The following is a 23,824-nucleotide window of genomic DNA, read 5'->3' on the forward strand; positions in this document are numbered from 1 at the left end:
TATTGTGGCAATTATCAGGAAAAAACGCAAGAAAAAACGCACGTTTGCCACAATAGCCACGCACTCAGGTCAAAACCACTTTTACAGTGTATCACTAATATTATTCATTTACAACTGCGGTAGGAAAGGCAATGAATAACAACGTTACTAACTTTATTCATTGCCTTTCCTACTTGCACTAGATTATTATTTGTTCCAATCTTGCACATAATAAGAACAATAATTATTATCTTTATTATCATTGAACACACCAGGAATAGGTGTACATATTATATTACATGTATAGTAATAGTATAGTACTAGCTATAGTGCAAGAATAGTAACCTCGATCCCAGGCCGAGTTTTCGCTTTTATAATGATAGGCAAACATGCTCCCATCCCTCTACTAGACTCACAAGCCGTCACTGTTGCACGCGACAGTGACGGCTTGCGAGTCTATCCCTCTACCGCTGTAGCTGCGATAGGCCAGTGGGTGCGGCCTTGTCTTGTGATGACTTTTGTCAGTAATTTTCCAGAGGAGGTACGACATCTGTGTGTCAAAGGAAACGTTTTAGACACACATTCCTTAGATCAAAGTTCGGAATGTGTGTGTTAAAGACACAGAACCATAGCAATCTATCTTGACGCAGAGGAGGCGCGAAGCACTTAACCTTTGCTACTTAGGTCTCTAGTTGCCGTTGTGTTAAACTTTGACTCTGCTTTGATGCATCAGTAAATTACATAATTTGCACGTGACATCAATATTAGTATTCCTGATTTACACAAGCTATAGCCCAGAGTCACCAGTCCCTTTTCTCCCGCCCCCGTCCAATCAGAGAAAAGGGAGTGGCTTGCGAGTCTAGCAGGTACCAGGCCGCCGTAAGCTTATTTTTAATCGGCCTGAATTCGAGGCTACCTCTGGGCTTGCAATCGACGATCGAGCCACGCCCAACTAATACATATACACATATAATTATATAATTATATCTAGATCTAAGTAGACTACTTCATTAATATTCAATTAAGAAAAATGGCTATGTTAGTAACTCTCTTTGCCTTGTTTCTGCTGCAAGGGGCAGCTCAATCTCAATCGTTCTCCTTCCAAGACTCTACCAATGTTCCAGGACTGCAAGTGGACTCCAGTGGGAGAACATTCCTTGCTGCAGGCAACTACCTGTATAGACTTAATTTACAGCTAGTGCAAGAGGAGAGAATTGATCTAGGAGCTACTGTTATCAATAGAGGACTAGCCCTGAGCTCTACTGGGATGGTGGTGGTGTGTTTAGAGGATCTCTCTTGCTCTGTCTACAATGCAAGCAACCTCGGTGCTGGCCCGATCAGGAGTGTCAGTAATGCTATAGCCTCTGCAAATCCGAACTTTGGAGCAGCTATCATTACGTCAGGAGACACCGTCTATACTGGAGCATCGACTGGTGCAGGAGAGAGAATGGTGCTGCAACAATTCGGAGAGGGGTTCAATAGATCTTCCGACAACAATCGTAATTTATTCAATGGGGGTGAACTGATTTTTGGGGTTGGTGAATTCTCCAGACAATTCTATGGAGGATTTGTGAGTGGTAACTTTACCTACTATGTTGTCTCTGACTATCAACCTGCTGATGCACGAGCTATAAGACTGTTACGTATTTGCAACATGCCTGATTGTGGCGGCCCAAGTACCTGTGGAATGACTGCTTTGTATGAACTGGGATTCAATTGCGGTTCACGATCAATCAGTGGAGCTACTCGTGTGTGTGGAGTGTCATTAGTGGAGGACTTCAGTGGGATATCTGGACCTACTGCTGTGGTAACTATTTGTACACCTGGCTTCACTACTAGAAACTCTATTTGTGTGGTCAATATCACTGCTGTCAATGAAGCTATGGACACTAAATATGACTCTTGTATTGTGTCACGCAGCACTGTTGGAGAAGACATTAATATAGCATGGAAAACAATTACAGATAACTGCAATGCTCTGCCTGAGGTTTGTAACTATAGTAATTTAAATTGGTTTAGTATGGAGAACAAGTTCCTCAGATATCTGCACTGCCCTACCTCCGGTTTGTAAATAATTATAGACTTATATAATTACAGTAGAAAAAAACAAATCTCACAATTTGATCTTTCTCTAGGTAACTGGGGACAGATGTGATACACCCACTCCTATCGGTATTCTCGCCCCTGATGGTAGTAGGGACAGTATAGCACCGGTTCGTATTAACTTTGGAGGTACTGTCCCCACCACCTCAATAGCTGTGAAGATGGAGCAGTTCTCTTTTGTGTTTGTGGCAACTGATGATTCACGGATAAGAGGAGTAAGTGGTTGAGTCAGCTATATTGTGTATAATTATGAGTCTCCACAGTACGATGTCAGTGGTACATCTACCCTATTCTACAATCAGCCAGTGACCTCTCTTGTACATCAGTTGTCATGGCAAGAAGGACTGAACTACATCACAGCAACCACTAATAACTCGGTGAGTACGTCTCACCTCCCATCCACTACCCCATCCCTCTGCATGTAGGTGTTCCAAGTACCCATAGAGGAGTGTTCCCAGCGTATAGACTGTACCAGTTGTACCAATAACCTCAACCCGCTCTGTGGGTGGTGTGTGGTGGAGAACAAGTGCTCCCGTCAGACACAGTGTCAGAACTCCAGTCTCTCTAGTAGATGGACACAAGATAATACCAACTGTGTTACAGCCACTGTGGAGCCTATGCAACCTGTGCTTGACCCTGAGATTTCTGTTGGAGTGGTGAGGATTGTGTATTTGTTTCTGATAACATTCAACGACACAGCTCACAGTGGCCCTGACCTCTCCTGGCTTGCCTTTCCTCCTGGCTGGGGAGACCTTCTCTTGTCATCTTGCAGACAGTGAAGGACGTTTCCCTCCCATTACAGTACCAGCTGTTGAGGTCACCCAGGGAACAGTTTATAACTGCAGTATTACAGGAATGGTACCTGACTATCATGGAGTGACTGCAACTATCAACCTGGGATTTCAGAGCTCTCTATTCAATGAGCCATTTGATATCACCAACCAAGCGCTCACCATCTACAGGTGCTCAGCAGGAGAAAGGTATCACCTTAATATTCAAATTCAATATTCATGGTACGTATATTTAGTTCCAGTATGGTCATGATTATCAACTCTCCAATGACTGCATGAAGTCCATTTTAATGATGAATAGTTAAGGCACCACTAAACAGCGAGACTATAATTATGTACATGCGAAATGTCGATGAATGCTATAATTATATGGAGATCTTTCTTTCTCACTGCACAGTTGTAAGGATTGCCTTGGGCTCGATAGTCCTTGTGGATGGTGTAACCTCAACAAGCAGTGCAGTGGAACATCAGCTCCTTGCAGGAATGTATCTCATTTCCTACAGGTGAGCTCAGTAACCATGGTTACCTGTGACTCTGTACACATCCTCTGTACAGGTGTCTGGAGGCAACAACTTCACTGCCGAGTGCCCCTTATTGGACACGCCCCCCTCTAGTGAGTACACTCAACCAATAAGGGTGGCCCAGGACCTTCGACTGACTACCAAGAACCTCATTTCACCTGTAAGTCATATGACATCCGTACCTGTTTGTTTAATGGCTTCCCTCTATTAGACGGATGGCTTTGAGTACTATTGTGTTGTGAATGGAGTTAGTCTGATAGCTCAGTATGAGAACAAAAACTCCATTCTGTGTACAGTGGGCAGCGGGCAAGTGAGTGGAGACAATAACGTTCTTATGATCACTTGTTGTGTTTACTATCATCCTTAAGTGCTTATCTTAGTCACTGGAATATCACATATAAGTATTTTCACTTTCTGCACAAGACAAATGATTTTACAATTGCTTGCCTTAAATAGTGATGATCTTGTACAGCTCACACTGCCTGCTGGTGTTGGCAGTTCCACTGTAGATGTCAAGGTGATGTGGTCAGGGAATGGCATCAACCACCTACTGAGCAGTATCATGCAACAGACCAATGGTACATGCATACACAGCTAATGCAGGTAACAGATGTTTCAGTATAGAGGCACCAGCACATGTACGTGCATGCAACATTTTTACTGCATGCGGAATGTTGTGCAAACGAGTGGGAATGATTGACTATGATATATAGTTGCTAAAAAGTGGCCAAAAGTTCGAAGTATTGGTGCATGGTCAGTGGCGAATCCAAAGGGGGTTCTTTGGGTTCAATTGAACCCCCCTTTGAGAAAGAAGTGAGTGGGAGGCTCAAGCAACTAATTAGCAAGTTGTTCCTTTCTTACTAGCTTTCACATGCACTTCTCACTTACCTTTAGTCCTTGTTAGTCCTGCGAAGCTTTATCTGTGCAGTTTCAGTGACTATGAAGGCTAAAAACTCTCCAGCGTAGTACATACAGACTGCTTATGAAAGTGATGACCTTTTTTTTAGGAAAAAATTCGGTGTGTTAATGCACATGCTCACTGTTTCGAAGAAGTTACGACGTCTTTTTTTTAGGTAAAATGTAAAATTTACAATCCTTGACCCGCTCAGAGACCTGGAACCCCTCTTTCAAGATTCCTAGATCCTCCACTGAAGGTGTAGCCTCTTTTTTCCATCTTGCAGCTACTATAGTACTATAGCCAGCTAGCTTTCTGCATACCGTATACCTCACTTGCGCACGCGGAAACTGAGGCATAATTATTATGCTTACCACCCTCCCCCTATACACACACACAGTGACTCTGTATGATTGTCGTGATTTGGCCAGTGGATGTTCAGAGTGCCTTGTGTCCATACTGGGATCAGAGTTCACGTGTGGGTGGTGTGTGATCAGGGAAAGCTGTGAGGTGTTGCAAGAATGCACCAATGATGTTTGGGTTACTGAGGGGAGAAATTGTCCTACCCCTTTCATCAACTCAATCTCTCCAGAATCTGGTAATTGTTATATTAAACCTGTATGCCATGACACTCCTACACCCACAGGACCAGTTGAGGGTGGTACAGCGATCACTGTGATGGGCACTGACCTTGGGGTGACCTTTGTTGACGTTCTGAACGCTACCCTTACATTAGGAGGTGTAGCCTGCACTCCCATCAATACTGACTATATACCAGGGAGGCAATTTGTGTGTGTGACCAACCACTTTGGAATTACAGGCTTCAATGTCTTCACTATGGTCCTATATGGCAATATACACGTCAATGTAAACGCTGATTCCTTCATTGCGTTGAATCCTATTGTTAGTAGCGTCAAGCCGACCTTTGGACCCATGGCCGGAGGTACCAAACTGACTGTGGGGGGTAAAGAGTTAGGAACTGGTAACCTTGAGAACACTAGAGTCACTATAGAAATCAATGGAGGGCCAACCTATCCCTGCAGCATGATGTAAGTGCTATAATTATTAAAGAACATGCAGTAGACAATGTTTAAACCTTTCCGTGCAGATCAGTCTTTTCTCAAGAGATTGAATGCACCGCTACGGCAGCAAACCTCACCTCCGCTGCAGAGGTGGTGGTTACTATTGATGCTGCTAGACTGACTTTCGGAGTGGTGTTCAGTTACCGTAACAATCCCAATGTAACTGCTGTGTTTCCTAGCAACACCATTCCCAGTGGAGGCATCACACTGACCTTTACTGGACTAGACATGAACGTGGTACAACAGCCTGTGTTGGAGGTGTATAGAGGAGCGGGGTCTCCTCTGGTGAGCCAGCAATAATGTTTGTACATGATGTACTTACTCTCTCCCCCTCTTACAGAGAAGCTACTGCATTGTTGTGAACAGTACCGCAATCACATGCTGTACTCCTAGTCTAGGGACGACCTCACTGACCCCATTGAACTATTCCCTGTTGTTTGATGATGCCCCACCCACTACACAAGCACGTCTCCCCATCATCGTCCAATCAGATCCCTTCAATTTTACACTAGAGGGTTCTCAAGAGGTCACCAGTGGCACAGTGACCCTCATACGCATTGTGGTACGTCCTATAGCTAGTATACTGACGCTATATATACTGTTACCGTGTGTGTATCCAGGGTGATAATCTCGACTCAGTGGAGACCAGTGAGATACGAGTGACCGTGGGAGGGGAGGAGTGTGTCAAGATACCCTCCAATAGTAGAGGTAGTGACATCATCTGCACTGTCCCCTTGGAGCCGCCAGGAGGGCAGGAACTAGCCATCATAAATGTGAGTAACTATCTAAAAATAACTGTTTGTCACTGTCTCCTTCAGGTGACCATTGGGAGCAACATATCTCAAGTATTGGACCGTCAACTGACTTATTCGCTTCCTACCTTTCTTGGGCCAACAGTTCCTCTGGAGATCATCATTCCAGTTATTGTTGTTATCTTTGTATTGGTCGTGTGTTTACTGATGATTGTGATTGTCTGCTTATATCTGAACTCGAGGAGAAAGTTCATGTCGATTGCTATGCACCAACAAATGGTAGAGCTTGTGGCTACTACTGGGTAAGTAACGCTATATAATTATATACCTTCTTATGTCGCTTTTACGGTTGTATTAGGAAAACTCCGGAGGCAGTGGATGGAAATAATGCACTCGTTAGTAAGTTAGTATACATGTGTACAATTATAGTCTAGTTATATTCATTGACCTACAGAATCAGAGCTTGATGAAATTGCCAAGTCCATCCCAGACTCATTCAAAATACCAGCCTCCATATTGAAGCTCTCCAGTACTGCAATTGGACAAGGTAAAGAAAGATGTGCATTTCACTTAATTTATGGGATGTCACTATACAGGTGAATTTGGCGTTGTGTACAAGGGAATTCTGACAGACTGGAACAAAGTACCTATGCAGGGGGTGGCCGTGAAGACATTAAAAGGTGACATCAATTGAAAATATTTACCTTACATGTACATGTTACTGTATATAGGTTATATCAACCACTCGTTTTTCTGGTTCTCTTGCTAGGTTTTTGCTACCCCCTACATAAAAAGTACAATTTCTGGCCAACAGCTAATAATACAACACAGTCAACCAACGTTGCATTTCTGATGAGCCATGCAGTTAATCATTGTTATACTCTATATATGCATGCAGGTCTGTTCTCGTTGTCGGATGTTCAGAGCATGGTGTGTGAGGTAAACAAGATGCAGGACTTTGATCATCCTCACGTCATGTCCCTGATTGGGGTGTGTCTCGATGCTGGCCCCGGGATTGCTATAGTGATGCCATATATGGCCAATGGGAGCCTTTTCGACTACCTCAAGAAAGAAAGGGATAATCTGGAGCTGGACGATGACTGTGAGATTGATCAGGTGTGTGTGTGTGTGTGTGTATTTTAGCAATTTTAATTAGCACTATTATTTATAAACACACCGGCCCCAATTGCAAGGCATAACTACTTGAGTGTAGAAATTAATTTGTATGCATGCGTATATATAGGGACAGTACGGAGTGGTTTCAATAATATTGAAGATTAGAGCACCATGCACCAAAGGATTTTGATCATGCAGCGTTGTCCTTTTCATTCTCTGTATAGATTCTGGCAGTGAGGAAACTGCTACTAAAAATGTGCCATCAGATAGCACTGGGAATGGCCTACTTGGCCGAGCAGAAGTTTGTCCATCGAGACCTTGCAGCCAGAAACTGCATGTGAGTGACTATGTGTAGTGAGAGACGTCAGTGTTAACAATAATCACATGTAAAGCTACAAAGATAATTACTGATTCATTGCGACGAATCTAACGTTACTATTATCGTAGCAGTATCACAAATCAACAACTCATCCAACTCTTCATGAAAATTGACTTACGTGCATTGTTAGCGTGGTTTCATCTTGTACATTCCTATAGGCTGGACTCGGGAGGGGGTATCAGGGTGGGGGACTTTGGTCTGGCTGAGGACGTCTATGCTAGCGGCTACTTCAGACAGAACGATCGAGCCAATGTGAAGGTGCCCTACAAATGGATGGCCTTGGAGAGTCTCAACGATGCCATCTTCACAGAGAAAACTGATGTGGTCAGTCAGTGCATGGTAGACTAATAAGCACTCCAGGAAATTGTGAAATTTTCTGTGCATTTATTGGTATTATAGGTATAGACCTCCTGCATGTGGTGCTCAATTAATTACAAAGTTTACGACCAAATACGAGTGGACAAACATTTATAGCAAGACATATGCTCATTCAGTGGTCGTACGGTGTGACTGTGTGGGAGGTTTTCAATGGAGGACGGACTCCCTACCCTGCCGTGGACCCACTGTCCCTCATCCAGCTGCTGGGAGAGGGGAGGAGACTAGAGAGACCTCTCACTGCAGCCTGTGCCACCGAGATGTGAGTGTATATACTCTTTGAGTTGTAGCATGCAGTAATTTGAGTACTGCATCACTGTGTGCAACTCCCCCCCTCCTAGCTCGGAGTTGGCTGTAATTGAAGCGGGGAAAAGTTGTCAATACCATTTTAGTGTTGCATGCTCTCTTAATTGTGGTTCCACACTTTTGTTCTAACCGAGGCTACTGTATATGCATTACCTCCTCACCCAGTTCTGTGGTGATGCGCAAGTGTTGGAGGGAGGACCCAGAGGAGAGGCCAACCTTCTTACAACTGTCCTCCATTGTGGAGAGGCTACTGGCATCCATCTCTGGCTACACTGAGCTCGGAATGGTGCTAGTGGATACCAGTAAAGAGGAGGAGGAGCTCAGTAAGTGTATAAATTATATGGACTTAAATTTGTTAGCCATGCAGCTTTTATTTTGTTTGCCGTAGGCTATAATTATTGTATGTATACAGTAGAACCTCGATTATCCGGACACCTTGGTTCCCGAGGCAGGCCGGATAACTGAATATACGAATAGATAAACCACGCCTTGATCCACCCACTTTATTGATAAACAACAGTGCCACCTGGTTGTCTGCGCATGCGCAGAAGATAAACAGACTTGTCTCCATAGTAACAGCTGCAATGCGCATGTGCATTTCAGGGACAAGCCCATTTCTGAATTATTATATCTGATTAAAAAGAAACTTCCAAGCCGGATAATGGAGGTTCCGGATAATGGAGGGCCGGATAATCGAGGTTCTGTTCTACTGTATTTTGAAAGGAAGTGTATATATACCGACTAGAAAAACATTTGCAATGTGAAAAATTGCTAGGATTGCATGGCCAGGGGAACCACAAAAAAACGTGGAAACAAGAAATCCGACGAGAGCATATATATAACTCCAATCCGTTACAACGTCAATCACATGTATACTGGTTGTTTTCCCAGCCAATAATTATAAATATAAATACGAAATTTTTACTGGTGGGGTGGTGATGACCAATCCTTTTATTATACATCCATTTTGGAATGTGCAGGCATATAATCATGATGATTTGTGATGAATTGATGTTCCTAATACATGCAGTGTTGAGCACAGGTACACAGTCCATCCATGCATAGTAACATGCACGGACCGTATACTGGTAACCTGCATGGAATGATGTGTGGATGGAAGCTGGTAGATGGATCTGGAACACAGTCTATATACTATGTATTGTACATGTTCATGACGTTGTAACGGATTGGAGTTATATATATGCTCTCGTCGGATTTCTTGTTTCCACGCTTTTTTGTGGTTCCCCTGGCCAATCCTAGCAATTTTTCACATTGCAAATGTTTTTCTAGTCGGATTCCCTTTCTTTTTCAATACAAGTGGAACGTCAAGAGGCAGTATAGAAGTTCAAGAAGAGAAGACAGGACTAATTAGATATCTTCTCGAATATCTCTGGACTATATATAATAATTATAGTAATATTTGATATGTTGAATTTGTGAATCAGTATTAAATGACAGCCATTTTAAGAGCATGATATATAGCCAGTGCATATAGCATGCTTGTCAGAGAAAGGGAGCTAGAGCTGAACAGTGTGAAGAAAAGCAACACCTCCAGGCTATGGAAATGCACTGATTTTAGGCGCATGGTTTCTTAGCCACGCCTATCTATTATTTGGCCACAACACAATTGCTGAGTCATTAAAGATGGTGGAATTGTCTAGGTAAGAGAAATAGAGACTGAGAGGTCATCTGCCTCGTAAGCAATCGCAAATCTGAAGAAGCGCTTTATAATCCAGGTTGTAGTTGTTTGGAAACCCTGTGCAGAATGTCCTGGAGATGGCTGTACTTGGAGTAAATGCTGGGCAAGAAACTTACTCACTCACTCACTTACTTACTTACTTAGTCAGTCAGACAAAGAGCGGTGAAACGTCGAAATAGTGCAATTTTTAAAATGACAATATTCACTAAATTTAAAAAGTTCATGGATTATGAAATGAGAGATACAAAGAGAGAAAAGGCTAAATAAACTATCTGTCCATTCAGTTTCTTGATGTGGCCTTTCCCTGCAGAGGATAGAACAGTTTGAACATGTCAAAATAAGTGAAATATTGCTAAACACGGGCAAACCCACTGCCAATCCTATGTCATTATTTTATAACTCGAGGCTTGTACATCAGAAATGTCAAATTTCTTAATACCACTGCAGAATATGACTATGTCCCCACGCCCACGGAAGCCTCTCATCGCTATGGCAACTTTCCATTAAGTGACCCTCTAACAACTGACAACAGTGCGTACGGCCTCAGGGAAGAGATAACTACATAACTCTTAGACTATTAAAATATGGCTACATTATGTACATTGAGCTTTGAGATTTAGTTATAAGTATTGACATTGTTAAACCAGACTTAACCTTTATGCATGAATGCAGTATTTAAGCATCAGTCTGACTTCTATAGCTATACATCGATTCAGCAGTTTTGTCTCAACATGCAGCTTGAATCTTTTTATACGTATACGTACATGTCGACGACTACCTATACCTACAGCTGGCTGATATAATGTAATTATTAAAAAAATGTACTGAAACTTTAACAGCAACATCAAACTTTATGCTTTACCTATATATAATTATAGCTATAACATATTTTACTGAGGGTGAACCCACATGCACCATTAATTATCATGAAGACGCTCATCGCTCAGTATAATGTCGACCCTCCGTTAAGTTATCTTCTAACGATTATTATGAACAGCAAAGCGTACAACCTTCTGGCAGGGAAGAAATGACTACAAATATGCCCAATTTGTGTGCCTTATTCTGGTTTCTCATTGTACCTGATACATGCACTTACACACAGCTGCTGCATATGCATATACATGTGCCATCCACCATGCACCTATTACTTAGTGCATGGCATAATCAGTTATTATATAATTATACTTCTTAGTATAGTGCCACCCTATACTTATAGTTCATATAGTCAAAAGTAATCTCAAGGCAGATCACCTGATTTTTCAGTTTTGTTAGAGTCCAGCCACCATTTGTGTGCATGAGTGTTGAATTATTTGGTAACAAAGTTGGAAGATGTAGCGAATGGACACTTGTTACATGTGTATATGGTGCATGCATGGGCAATATGCATGGGCAAAAGAAAACCGGCTGATTGTAAAACTAAAAAGTGACAATCACAGTCACTGTGAGATTCCAGATGATTGCTCGTATTAAATACTGTTTGTCAAAATGCATACACTTGCACATTGATCTACATTTCCAGGGGCGGATCCAGGAAAAACAAAAGGGGGGGCTAGACTAGCTAGAAAGGGGCGAAGCCCTGTACGAGGGCAGCCTCGCCGGAGGCGAATTTTTTTGCAAGATTTGACCTTTGAATAGCGATGTCAGACCGATTTTCATTTTTGCTATTTCTAACTCCTATGTATTACTATCTCTTTTGAACACTCTAGGCAAACCAGAAAAACTTTACTGCACTGGACTTGGTCAAGCGAATGCAGAGATACAGCGTTTTGAAGAACACTAGTCAGGGCAAAATTCGTACAAAAATTTACCGCATTTTAATGTACTTGGGCGGGACTTATGAAATTTGTTGTTAATACCGGAAATGATCTTAAAGTTAGCATATCTGCTGAACCGCTTGGTCTATTCTCTTTTAAAAAGTATGAAATGGACACTCAGGACTCGGGAGTTAACATTGTAACCATTTGATATCTATTATTAATGTTTCTGTAATGTATATCTTTATGATGTCCCTATAATAGTATGATGTCTCCTGCTTCAGAGAGTTCTTTTGGATTTAAAGTAACCATGCTATCTTTTCAGTATATTGTATCATGTTTCAGAACTCTCATCAATGTCCACCTTATGCTTGTATCTGTTTCTTGATGTTTATTAGCCTCGATCCCAGGCCGAGTTTTCGCTTTTATAACGGTTAGGCGAACAACTGGGCCTGGTACTAGTTGTCTGCGCATGCGTCAAATTTTCATTGTATATTTGTGGTCGGCAAAAATATTTAATAAATCAATAATAGAAATTTGTACACAGAAAATGCACAGAGTGAGTACACAAAAGATGCACATAGGGAGCTGCTTCACAAAGGCCTGGGGAGTTGCCAGTTGTGCTGCAGCACAATTACAGTGACCCAGGGCAACTTCAGGATGATTGAATGCCTTCAAATTACGTTTCAAAAAGATTTAGCAGGCTGCTGGACTTCTCTGATTCTAGGCCCCAACTCGTAACTCATTGCTTGAGAAAACGTAGATTCTCTTGATGTCTCTGAGCTACCCAGCAACGCTCGAATGAGCAGGTCATACTCCAGTCCTGTGTCTGTGAGTATAGGACAATATTAAAAGAAACCAAAGGCGGTTAAACCCTTACCTCAAACTGTCCAGTCTCGTCCGTTAGTATAGCCAAGAGGAGCACTGTTGGGACAGCTGGATATTAGCCATTGCTCCTGTACAGAGAAGTAGACATTTTAAATACGTGTAGAAATTTCTCGGTTATAGTGTCATTGTCGACGAGCTGATGATGGCAGCACCAAGTTCTCTAGCTCACACTCTTCACTTGATCCACCATATTAATGATGAAACTATAGTCTACCTACATTCTTGCCAAACATGAACAAGACTTGATAGCATAGCCGGCCATAGGGCCCACACAAAAATATCTGACCTTAACAAGCTTGACAAAGCTTTATACCTCTTCCCTTGTTGTTCAGTCTTCAGAATAAGCTTCAGAGAAGAGAGAAGCTTCAGCTAAGAGCCATTCCAATCGATTCCAATAATGATAAAACGGGAACTGACTTCTAGTACACGATAGTACACAAATATAAATGTCACGAAAGTGAACGAGAATATCCATTCGTCAGAATCTGACGAACGATTGACGCATGCGCAGACAACTAGTACCAGGCCCAGTTGTTCGCCTAACCGTTATAAAAGCGAAAACTCGGCCTGGGATCGAGGCTAGATGTTTATAAGCAATTTTTCTGTCAATTTCATTTGGTCTAAATAATTCGTTTTTAGTGTGATGTAGATTTAAGGCCATAGAACTATAAATCTATGATACAACTCTGTTGACAGCTTCTAATTAATACAGTAGATTACTCTTGTCTTTTTTATGTGCAAATTGAATCAGTTCTTGCAATTTAATAGTTTTGGTAGATTACATTGTTGTCCCTGGAATTCTCTCCAATCTTTCTTGTTTCTTTTCAACAGAGGCTTTCAGATTGCTTCAATAATTACTTTCAGTAACTTCTAAGAACTTCTAAGAAATAAATACAGCTATTGGTACACTTGGCTTGATTTTACTGCATTTCTATTCTCAGCTCCACCCATCTATCCATGCAATATGTGATTCCGCAAGAAATAAAAGCTTATTGTAGTAACTTTTTGCATAATCTGCAGAGAGTTAGAGATAAAAGACATGCTCACTTGTGTTTTTGTTCATTTTCATGTTTGGTTGCCAAAATGATGATCACCTTCGAGAAAAAATCACACGCAAAACAAGCATCAAATGCTAAAATTATAAAAAAACTGTTATAAAAATCAAATTCTACGCTATTTTTTACCCTTGGGAACAGCTGTTGTTTGCTAGACTCTTCCAGGGCTTGCGGAAAGCCCTTCTTGTTCACTCACTTTCTGGTCCCGTTTTTTACCATTGAATTACTGTACGAAAATACGCCCACGCACTACTTCCGGTCTGACATCTCTACTTTGAACTTTCATATTAATGAGTAGAATACGTTGACCTCTGCACTTACTTTTAATACTATGGTGATACTGTACTGATCAGATGTACGTACGTACGTACAGCTAGCTAGCTAGGTACGTCCAGCTAGCTACCCTAGATCCTTTATACCTAGTAGCTGTTGTCTAGTATGACAAAGTTATAACAATTATTTTTATGAAGGTCAAACTCAACACAATAATAATTATTGCACTGTCAGCATAATGAATAATGACCTAATGGCCTCATCAATTGATATAAGAAACTATGCTTTCAGTAAGTATAACAGTGAACATAGATCTACTAAATTTAATGCTGCTAAGTTTGTATAGCTTGTCCAATGCTATAGATGGCTATGTTAGATCTAGTGGCTTTCTTTGCTTTGTTTCTGCTGCAAGGAGCAGCTTATTCTCAATCACCCTCCTTTGATTTTAAGATTAGAACTGACTATCTCCCAGGACTGCAAGTGGACTCCACTGGGAGAACATTCCTTGCTGCAGACAACTACCTGTATAGACTGAATGCTCAGCTAATACAAGAGGAGAGAGTTGATCTAGGATCTTATGTCATTGACCAAGGACTGGCCCTGAGCTCTACTGGGATGTTGGTGGTGTGTTTAGAGGATCTCTCTTGCTCTGTCTACAATGCAAGCAATTTCAGTACTGGTCCCATCAGGAATATCAGTAATGCTATAGGGGGAGATCTTAGATTTGGAGCAGCTATCATTACGTCAGGAGACACTTTCTACACTGGAGCAATAACTGGTGTGGGACAGAGAATGGTACTGCAACAATTTGGAGAGGGATTCAATAGATCGTCAAACAGCAATCTATCAGACGAGTATAATGAACTGGTTTTTGAGATTAGTTCCTTTGCACGAAACTTTTATGCATATGGTGGTTTTGTGAGTGGTGGATTTGCCTATTATATTATCGTCGACTATCGACCTGCTAATGCACGAGCTATAAGACTGCTACGTGTTTGCAACATGCCTGATTGTGGAGGCCCAAGTACCTGTGGAGTGACTGGTTTGTATGAACTGGGAATCAATTGTGGCTTTCAAACAATCACTGGAGATACTCATGTGTGTGCAGTGTCATTAGTGGAGGACTTCAGTGGGATATCTGGACCCACTGCTGTGGTAACTGTTTGCTCCAGCAGTACTAACTCTATTTGTGTGGTCAATATCACTGCTGTCAATGAAGCTATGGACGCTAAATATGACTCTTGTATTGTGTCACGGACTGTTGGAGAAGAAATTGGTTTAGCATGGAGAACAAGCTCAGATAACTGTGATACCCTGCCGCAGCCTCAGGTACGTTTGTATATGATTATAACATACAGGGTTTTGCAAAATCTTTGCAATATCCCAAAAAAGCGTTTTGCGTTGAGCGTTCCTTATAAGGTTATCTGTGGTCAACCATAAAGTTGTAGATCTTAGTCAGCATGTCAACAATGCACTATTCTACAAACAGTTGATGGATCAACTTGAAGATTCCCAGCAACACTTTGATAAGACAGTCCAAGCAGCTCTGTCTGATGCACTATTCTCCATCTAATAATACCGCTTTTTTCACAAGAAAAAGCCATTTTGTTTTTGAATTTTGCTTCCTAAGCAGACTTGGCATTTCACCACAATGTGTTTATGACACCACAATGTGTAAACATTAGATATCCATATAAGGAACGCTCTACACCCTCTATTTCAAAGATTCTGCAAAACCCTGTACTGGTCTTCAACAAATCATTTATTTTCAGATACCTGTGGACAGATGTAACACACCCAGTCCAGTCGGTCTTCTCATTCCAAATGGTGGTATTGACATAATAGCACCAGTTCGTATCAACTTTGGAGCCAGCCCTATTCCTGATGCTTCAGTAGCTGTAAAAGTGGAGCAGTTTTCCTTTGTGTTTGTGGCAACTTTTGATTCGAGGATAAGAGGAATAAGAGGAGTAAGTGCGTAATTGTGTATAATTATGACATTGCTTGTCTCCACAGTACGATGTCAGTGGTACATTGACCCTGGGAACTGATAGCTCATTCTACAATTTTCCAGTGACCTCTAGGGTATTATATTTGTCATGGCATGAGGGACTGAACTACATCACAGCAGCCACTGCAGACACTGTAAGTTTATAATGCTTGTATATGTATGTGTTCTACCCTATCCATTTCACCTCCCCCTCTGAAGGTGTACCAAGTACCCATAGAGGAGTGTTCCCAGCATATAGACTGTACCAGTTGTACCAATGACCTCAACCCGCTGTGTGGGTGGTGTGTGGTGGAGAACAAGTGCTCCCGTCAGACGCAGTGTCAGAACTCTAGTCTCATCAAGAGATGGACACAGGAAAATACCAACTGTTTTACTACAACTGTGGATCCTATGCGACTTGTCCTCGACCCTACAATTCTTGCTAATGTGGTAAGGTATATATGCATTAATGTGACACAGGTCATACAAACTGATCCAACAGTTCACGGTGATCTTGCCTCACCTCCTGCATGGAGAAAATATATCCTGTCATCTGGCCGACAGTGAAGGACGTTTCTCACCCATCATAGTACCAGCTGTTGAGATTATCCCAGGAATAGTGTTCAGTTGTGATATTGAAGGACTGGTACCTGACTACCCTGGAGTGACTGCAACCATCAACCTGGGATTTCAGAGCTCTCTGTTCAATGAGCCATTTAACGTTACCAACCAAGCACTCACAATCTACAATTGCTCAGCAGGGAAAAGGTATAGGTACCTCAACCATATTCATGACCTGCTGATCACACTATGAATGTGCAGCTGTAAGGATTGCCTTAGGCCCAATAGTCCGTGTGGATGGTGTAACCTCAACAAGCAGTGTAGTGGAACAGCAACTCTGTGCAAGAATACGTCTCACTTCCTACAGGTGATAGCTTGATGACCCCTAGCCTGACTCTCTAATGCCTATACCCCTCTATACAGGTGTCTATATCTACAGACTTCAGAACCCTATGCCCCCTGCTAGATACGACCCCCTTTGGGGGGCACACTCTACCAGTGAGGGTAGTCCAGGACCTTCGACTGACCACTAGGAACCTGATACCACCAGTAAGTCAACATTAACTCTGTACCCTGACCCTTCCATGGCTTCTCTATAGACGGATGGCTTCGAGTATTTGTGTATTGTGAATGGAGTTAGCCTGGCAGCTCAGTATGAGAATGAGACCTCTATCCTGTGCAATGTGGGCAGTGGAGACGTAAGTGCTAACACTGTAATACAATACAATGTAATGTAATGTAAACTGCACAAACAGTTTCACAATGACCATTAAATGCTAATTGTGATTTAATTAGTGCTGCATTCTAGTTATCACATTACCATACATGACACAGCTCAACCTGCCTACTGGTAGTGGTAGCTCTTCTGTGGTTGCTACGGTGATATGGTTCGGGAATGGCATCATCCACCCACTCAGCAGTGTCACACAACAGACTGACAGTACGTACACCATCACAGTAACTACAAAAGTTGGACTAACATTTATACACAACCTCTGTTTACCATATGCCCCTCCCCCTCCCCCCAACACACACAATGACATAAAGTTACGTTGTTTGATTGTCGTAACTTGGGCAGTGGATGTTCAGAGTGCTTAGCATCCAGACTGGGGTCAAAGTTCACGTGTGGGTGGTGTAGCCTTAGCGACAGCTGTGAGGTGTTGCAAGAATGCACCAATGATGTTTTTGTTACTGAGGGGAGAAATTGTCCTTCCCCTTTCATCAAATCAATCTCTCCAGAATCTGGTAATCATTATAATTTTACCTACTATATGCCATGATACTTCCTACACCCACAGGACCAGTTGATGGTGGTACAGCAATCACTGTGATGGGCACTGACCTCGGAGTGACCTTTGCTGACATTCTGAACGCCACCCTTACATTAGGAGGTGTGGCCTGTACTATCATCAACACCGACTATATACCAGGGAGGCAGTTTGTGTGTGTGACCAACAACTTTGGAAGTACAGGCAGCAATGTCTTCACTATGGTCCTGTATGGCAATATAGACGTCAATGTAAACGCTGATCCTTTCATTGCGTTGAATCCCTTTGTTAGTAGCGTCAAACCGACCTTTGGACCCGTGGCAGGGGGTACCAAACTGACTGTGAGGGGTACTGCACTAAGAGTGGGTAACCATGAGAACACTAGAGTCACTCTGGTCAGTGGAGGGTTAATCTACACCTGCAACGTATTGTAAGTGGCAGTATACGTCTGGAAATGTTGAAACCTTTCCTTGCAGATCAATCTTTTCTCAAGAGATTGAATGCACCACTACAGCAGCAAACCTCACCTCCGCTGCAGGGGTGGTAGTTACTATTGATGCTGCTAGACTGGACTTTGGAGTGTTCTTCACTTACAGTAACAACCCCAATGTAACTGCTGTGCGTCCTAGCAACACCATTCCCAGTGGAGGCATCACACTGACCTTTACTGGAGTGTACTTGGACGTGGTACAACAGCCTGTGTTGGAGATCTACCAGCCCATGGAGGAGGATCCTCTGGTAAGCCAGCAACTATAATTATGTCTGTATTATTTACTCTCCCCTACAGAGAAGCAACTGCAGTGTTGTGGACAATACAACCATCACATGCTTGACTCCTAGTCTGCTAATAACCTCACTGACCCCATTGGACTATGCCCTACTGTTTGATGATGTCCCACCTATCACACAAGCACGTTTTCCCATCAGCGTCCAATTAGATCCCTCCAATTTCCGGCTGGAGGGTTCTCAAAAGGTCCCTAATGGCACAGAGACGCTCATACGCATTGTGGTATGTAATATTAGCTAGTAAACCGACCCTATTAATTGTTATTGTGTGTGTATCCAGGGTGATAATCTCGACTCAGTGGAGACCAGTGAGATACGAGTGACAGTGGGAGGGGAGGAGTGTGTCAAGACACCCAGTAGCGTAAGAGGGAGTGAATTCATCTGTACTGCCCCCTTGGAGCCGCCAGGAGGGGAAAACCCAGCCAACATAAATGTGTATATAACTATAATTATACGTAACTGTGTCACTGTTCACTTCAGGTAACCGTTGGAAGCAACATCGCTCAAAAATTGGACCGGCAACTGACTTATACATTTCCTGAGGCAACGGTTTTTGGGCCAACAGTTCCTCTGCAGATCATCATTCCAGTTATTGTCATCATCTTTATAATTGTCGTGTGTGTACTGACGATTGCTATTGTCTGCTTGTATCTGAACTCGAGGAGAAAGTCAGTACCAATTTATATGCATCAGCATGAGCAAAGGATAGAGCTTACGGCTACTGGGTAAGTAATGATAATATTATATACTGTTCAATTTGCAAATAATTTGTTACAGGAAAACTCATGAGGTAGTCGATGGTAATACTACACTCGTTAGTAAGTTTTCTTTTCTACACACACATGTATAGTCCCTGTTACATGCAACAAATTATATTCAGAATCAGAACTTGTTGAGATTGCTGAGTCCATCCCAGACTCATTCAAAATAGCTGCCTCAAAATTGAAGCTCTCCAGTACTGCAATAGGACAAGGTAAAGAAAGATGTGCAAATAATTTGATTTTGGGATGTGACTATACAGGTGAATTTGGCGTTGTGTACAAGGGTGTTCTGACAGACTGGAACAAAGTACCTATGCAGGGGGTGGCCGTGAAGACATTAAAAGGTTATAATTATCATTATTGTTGTGAGATGAATATTACACAATGAAACCTTTTGAACACAGAAACTATAAACTCACGATTATTTCGCGATCATTCCCTCTATAGACATGTTAACCTAAATTCCGGTCTGCAGTCAGTTATACATTTTCTGAGCCCTAGAGATTCATTTTTCTGCAATTGTAACACACAACATTTCATTTCTGATGAGTTAGTTCTTCATTATTTATACAGGTCTGTTCTCATTGTCGGATGTTCAGAGCATGGTGTGTGAGGTGAACAAGATGCAGGACTTTGACCATCCTCACGTCATGTCCCTAATTGGAGTGTGTCTCGATGCTGGCCCCGGTGTTGCCATAGTGATGCCATATATGGCCAATGGCAGCCTTATTAGCTACCTCAAAAAAGAAAGGAGCAGCCTTGAGTTGGACGATGACTGTGACATAGATCAGGTGTGTGTGGTGTAGGGTGCATACGAGTAGTAAATAGCTCAGTATCTATGACGACTACCTTTTGGTTTAGAGCATGTATAAGTAATACTATTTATTGCTTTTTAATAAGTGCTGACATCAGCGTTTTACATTGAAATTGCACAGGAAGCGACTCATCACCAACTGTGCAGATATTTTTCCATATCGCACACCCGGAAGTATTATTGCACACTTGTTATTGCACACTAGGAAGTGATTCTTATTTGGAATAAAACGTTTTCAGCAGTGAGAGAACAAGAAAAACATAGTTTACACACTTATAATCATGCATTGCAATGTTTATCAGTCTCTTTTCTTGTTTTCTGATGCTCTGTATCACTTCTGTGCTCTTTTTGCAGTGAAGCTGAGGGTCAGGAGGTTGTCAGTGTTCATATTTAATGCATCAAACAGGCATCAGTGTTGGGAGTGGGTGCTTTGAGCGGAGTATTGCACATGTAGAAGTGTACTGCACCACCATATAAGCCTGTTCAGGCTTGTATAAAGTCGTTTTGGCTTCAAAAACGGTTGTCACACTTTTCTTCAGTTATAGCGGTGCATGTTTCCTCTTCTGATACACTGGAGCATGATAGAAAGCAAGCACATGCTGTTTATCCTTCAGAACTATCCATTTTCAAAACGGGTTGCTGGTTGTCAACGTTTTTCTTGTCTTTTTTTCTTGTCTGTTCTCTACAAAATCTTTAAGTAGCCTTCTGCAAGCTCTCTTGGTGTTCTAGAGTATTATTTCTTTGTCTTTCTAGCTGTTTTCTTTCTCTTAAACTCGTCTTCAACTGGGAGAACTCAATTTTGTTGCTACGCATTCTTCTGGTTGATAAAGCAACCGCATGTTGCGCATGCGCAGATTCAACCTGCATTTTGGTTGCCAAGCAATAAATGCATTATCCCATGGATACTGATGATTATCACTCGTCCGTGCCTAGTAACTGTCACTCGTGCCTTGCAGGCACTCGTGCAGTTACTGCACAGACTCGTGATAATCCTCAGTATCCATAGGATAATATCATAATAATTATGGTATTAGTGTGAGCATTGTGTGGGTGTCTCAACAGAAAGGTATGTGGGGCTGCATGATTACTGTGATCCATGTGTATAGAGAGATGCATGCTACATTCCCATCAGCTATACTGGGTCAAAATATATTTCTTACCTAGCTTGACCACTTGACCAGCCTATTTTACTGAAACAACATGCATCAGCCTTATGGCCTGACCATATTCCACAACAAATCACGTTCACTATAGCTATGCATGCATATATATAGTGCAAGGTGTACAAAATGATAGTTAAAACTGGCGCATGCAGAATGCAGGGAAAGAATGACTATATAGCTATAATTATCTAGAAAGAATTTTTTCAATTTGTGTCAGCAGCGTGATCGATTGTGGGGATAATACTGACTTGGAGTATATAAAATTATGATGAGCTTTTCCAGAACTTAGTCAAAAATCAGAGCACCAATTAATAATTTGTAAAGAAGTGGTTGCCATTGATACAGATTCTGGAAGTGAGGAAACTGCTACTAAAGATGTGTCGTCAGATAGCACTGGGAATGGCCTACTTGGCTGAACAGAAGTTTGTCCATCGCGACCTTGCAGCCAGAAACTGCATGTGAGTGAACAATTGACAGTGTGCACGAAAGAAATCATGACACTAAGTATAATCATGCAAAGTTCATGTTTTTATAGCCACGGTAACGTTATACTATAGTTGGAGCATTCTTCCTTGCATGCGACAAAAATTATATCCAATGGTATGCATCGATATTGTAAAAATATCACTAGCATACTAGCTGGTTAGCATTTTACATAATTGTTTCCATGAGGTTTTATCTTGACATATAATACATTCAGGCTGGACTCGGGAGGGGGTATCAGGGTGGGGGACTTTGGTTTGGCTGAAGACGTCTATGCTAGCGGCTACTTCAGACAGAACGACAGAGCCAATGTGAAGCTGCCCTACAAATGGATGGCCATGGAGAGTCTCAACGATGCCATATTCACAGAAAAAACTGATGTGGTGAGTCAGTGCATGATCACAAGCTCTATAACTCAGTAATAGCTTTATTTTCGTGAACACGCTCTATCTAACCTCAACCCCTAATTTGTGTCTGAAATACATTTTCCTTTCATAATCATTGTTACTTGTCGTCCATGTGCCCATGCAGTGGTCGTATGGTGTGACTGTGTGGGAAGTCTTCAATGGAGGACGGACCCCCTACCCTGCTGTGGACCCACACTCCCTCATCCAGCTGCTGGGAGAGGGGCGGAGACTAGAGAAACCTCTCAACGCAGCCTGTTCCGCCGAAATGTGAGTGTACACTCTCTGAGTTGAGTATCGTAGCAGTTGCATTGAGCTAGTTGTTGTGTTGGGTAGACTGAGATTTGGAATTACCATTTTGTTCCAACTGACTGTACATCCCTCTACACTCACTCAGTTCTGAAGTGATGCGTCAGTGCTGGAGGGAGGACCCAGAGGAGAGACCAACCTTCTCACAACTGTCCTCCACTGTGGACAAGTTACTGACATCCATTGCTGGCTACACTGAGCTCGGTATGGTGCTACTGAACACAGTTCAAGAGGTGGAGCAGCTCAGTAAGTGCATAATTAAAAGATAGTATGCTACTATAAATAGCAGCTCTTAATGAATACTTACTTAGTGTAGTATACTAAGACATGCTAAAAATCATTATTCATTCCATGCTTTTACTGCAGAATGTGACAATGTACCTTCACCTACTGAAGACGCTAATCGTTATGTCGATGGTCCACCAGGTCACCCTCTAGCATTCAAAAACAGAATGTACGAAGAAGAATTTACTGCAACAGACGATTAACTAATTATAGCCTTTAGCTAGTGAGTTGTCCCTGTACATATAGCGTGTATATAAACGTACAATTCCAGCTGCTTTAATCTTTGGCACAACCGTGCATGATACAATCAGTTTACTTTATTCTTTATTAGTATCATGCATGTATACACATGGTCACCGTAGCCTATTATTGTTTTACACAATAAAGTCACATGCAATGTTTCCCGTCTTAATAATTTTGTCCTCAATTAACTATTTTCACATGCAGTGCCTATAATATTATAATTATAGGCAGTCTTTTTACAATTTGAACAAAAAATATTCCGGAATATTGGTTTGGCACAGACCTAGCAATAGGCAAGGGAATATTGATGTGTTTACTGATAATTATTGATAGTAGCATGATGCATAAGTGACATTCCAATGATTGTTATGACAGTACACATGCAGCCAGTCATAATAATGCATTTATGTACTGACAATTCGGTGTACAGCTTACGTTTTCTGCTGCATGGGGTCGGCTGCTCTGGTTGTCATGGTAACCTGGACGCATCAACCACCCACTGAGCAACATATTGAAACAAATTTCAGGTATCATTTCTTTCTGTCAACAATTATTATCTGCATGGATAGATGCTTCTAGACAGTCTAGACAATCCTTTACAGGTGATTTATACTGATAGCCATGATTTGACCAGTGGCAGCAGGGTATATATGATTAGTGATTGTGTGTGTGTGTGTGCATGGACACACAAATATGAGCTGTTTGAGCGAACTAGACACTTTCATCAGTTTTTCACGGATTGCTCGAGACAGTAGTAGTCACCTATAGTCATTCTCGATTCACCCATAATAA

General features: G+C 42.0%; 2 protein-coding genes across 4 annotated transcripts; both read left to right on the plus strand.

Moving 5' to 3' along the window:
* Positions 1-1,008: 1,008 nt before the first annotated feature.
* Positions 1,009-12,166, plus strand: LOC135345203 (plexin-A2-like). 3 transcript variants are annotated; one of them, XM_064542574.1, is made up of 24 exons: positions 1,009-1,966; positions 2,115-2,297; positions 2,346-2,459; positions 2,508-2,738; positions 2,782-3,062; positions 3,271-3,376; positions 3,429-3,554; positions 3,606-3,704; positions 3,867-3,972; positions 4,690-4,887; positions 4,936-5,338; positions 5,398-5,656; positions 5,712-5,933; positions 5,992-6,144; positions 6,190-6,425; positions 6,482-6,522; positions 6,578-6,670; positions 6,720-6,803; positions 7,022-7,239; positions 7,464-7,576; positions 7,777-7,942; positions 8,113-8,255; positions 8,465-8,622; positions 11,705-12,166. In XM_064542574.1, exons 1-24 carry the CDS (start codon positions 1,010-1,012, stop codon positions 11,776-11,778), a joined length of 4,764 nt encoding a protein of 1,587 aa, XP_064398644.1. In that variant the 5' UTR covers position 1,009; the 3' UTR covers positions 11,779-12,166. The 3 variants fall into 3 exon arrangements, with proteins under 3 accessions (XP_064398644.1, XP_064398643.1, XP_064398642.1); XM_064542573.1 differs by lacking the exon at positions 11,705-12,166 and adding an exon at positions 10,446-10,755; XM_064542572.1 differs by lacking the exon at positions 11,705-12,166 and adding an exon at positions 9,590-10,435.
* A 2,025-nt stretch (positions 12,167-14,191) lies between these two features.
* Positions 14,192-23,257, plus strand: LOC135345197 (plexin-A2-like). Its single transcript, XM_064542567.1, has 24 exons — positions 14,192-15,297; positions 15,741-15,935; positions 15,982-16,110; positions 16,175-16,405; positions 16,458-16,723; positions 16,778-16,883; positions 16,940-17,065; positions 17,116-17,214; positions 17,351-17,456; positions 17,564-17,761; positions 17,815-18,214; positions 18,261-18,522; positions 18,572-18,793; positions 18,851-19,003; positions 19,051-19,295; positions 19,348-19,388; positions 19,451-19,543; positions 19,592-19,675; positions 19,905-20,122; positions 21,654-21,766; positions 22,009-22,174; positions 22,323-22,465; positions 22,593-22,750; positions 22,871-23,257. The coding sequence occupies exons 1-24, from the start codon at positions 14,332-14,334 to the stop codon at positions 22,990-22,992; spliced, it is 4,842 nt and encodes a 1,613-aa protein (XP_064398637.1). The 5' UTR covers positions 14,192-14,331; the 3' UTR covers positions 22,993-23,257.
* The last annotated feature ends 567 nt before the right edge of the window (positions 23,258-23,824 follow it).

The sequence above is a fragment of the Halichondria panicea genome, chromosome 12 (genome assembly GCF_963675165.1).
Source record: "Halichondria panicea chromosome 12, odHalPani1.1, whole genome shotgun sequence".
Taxonomy (NCBI): domain Eukaryota; kingdom Metazoa; phylum Porifera; class Demospongiae; order Suberitida; family Halichondriidae; genus Halichondria; species Halichondria panicea.

Excerpts from the sequence above, each read along its gene's own strand:
- LOC135345197 (XM_064542567.1), top strand. The coding sequence starts at position 14,332 with ATGGCTATGTTAGATCTAGTGGCTTTCTTTGCTTTGTTTCTGCTGCAA. Across the intron at positions 16,884-16,939 it reads ATACGTCTCACTTCCTACAG|GTGTCTATATCTACAGACTT; the intron begins GTGATAGCTTGA and ends CCCTCTATACAG. Across the intron at positions 19,389-19,450 it reads TGGTAATACTACACTCGTTA|AATCAGAACTTGTTGAGATT; the intron begins GTAAGTTTTCTT and ends AATTATATTCAG.
- LOC135345203 (XM_064542572.1), top strand. The coding sequence starts at position 1,010 with ATGGCTATGTTAGTAACTCTCTTTGCCTTGTTTCTGCTGCAAGGGGCA. Across the intron at positions 1,967-2,114 it reads ACTGCAATGCTCTGCCTGAG|GTAACTGGGGACAGATGTGA; the intron begins GTTTGTAACTAT and ends ATCTTTCTCTAG. Across the intron at positions 3,377-3,428 it reads ATGTATCTCATTTCCTACAG|GTGTCTGGAGGCAACAACTT; the intron begins GTGAGCTCAGTA and ends TCCTCTGTACAG.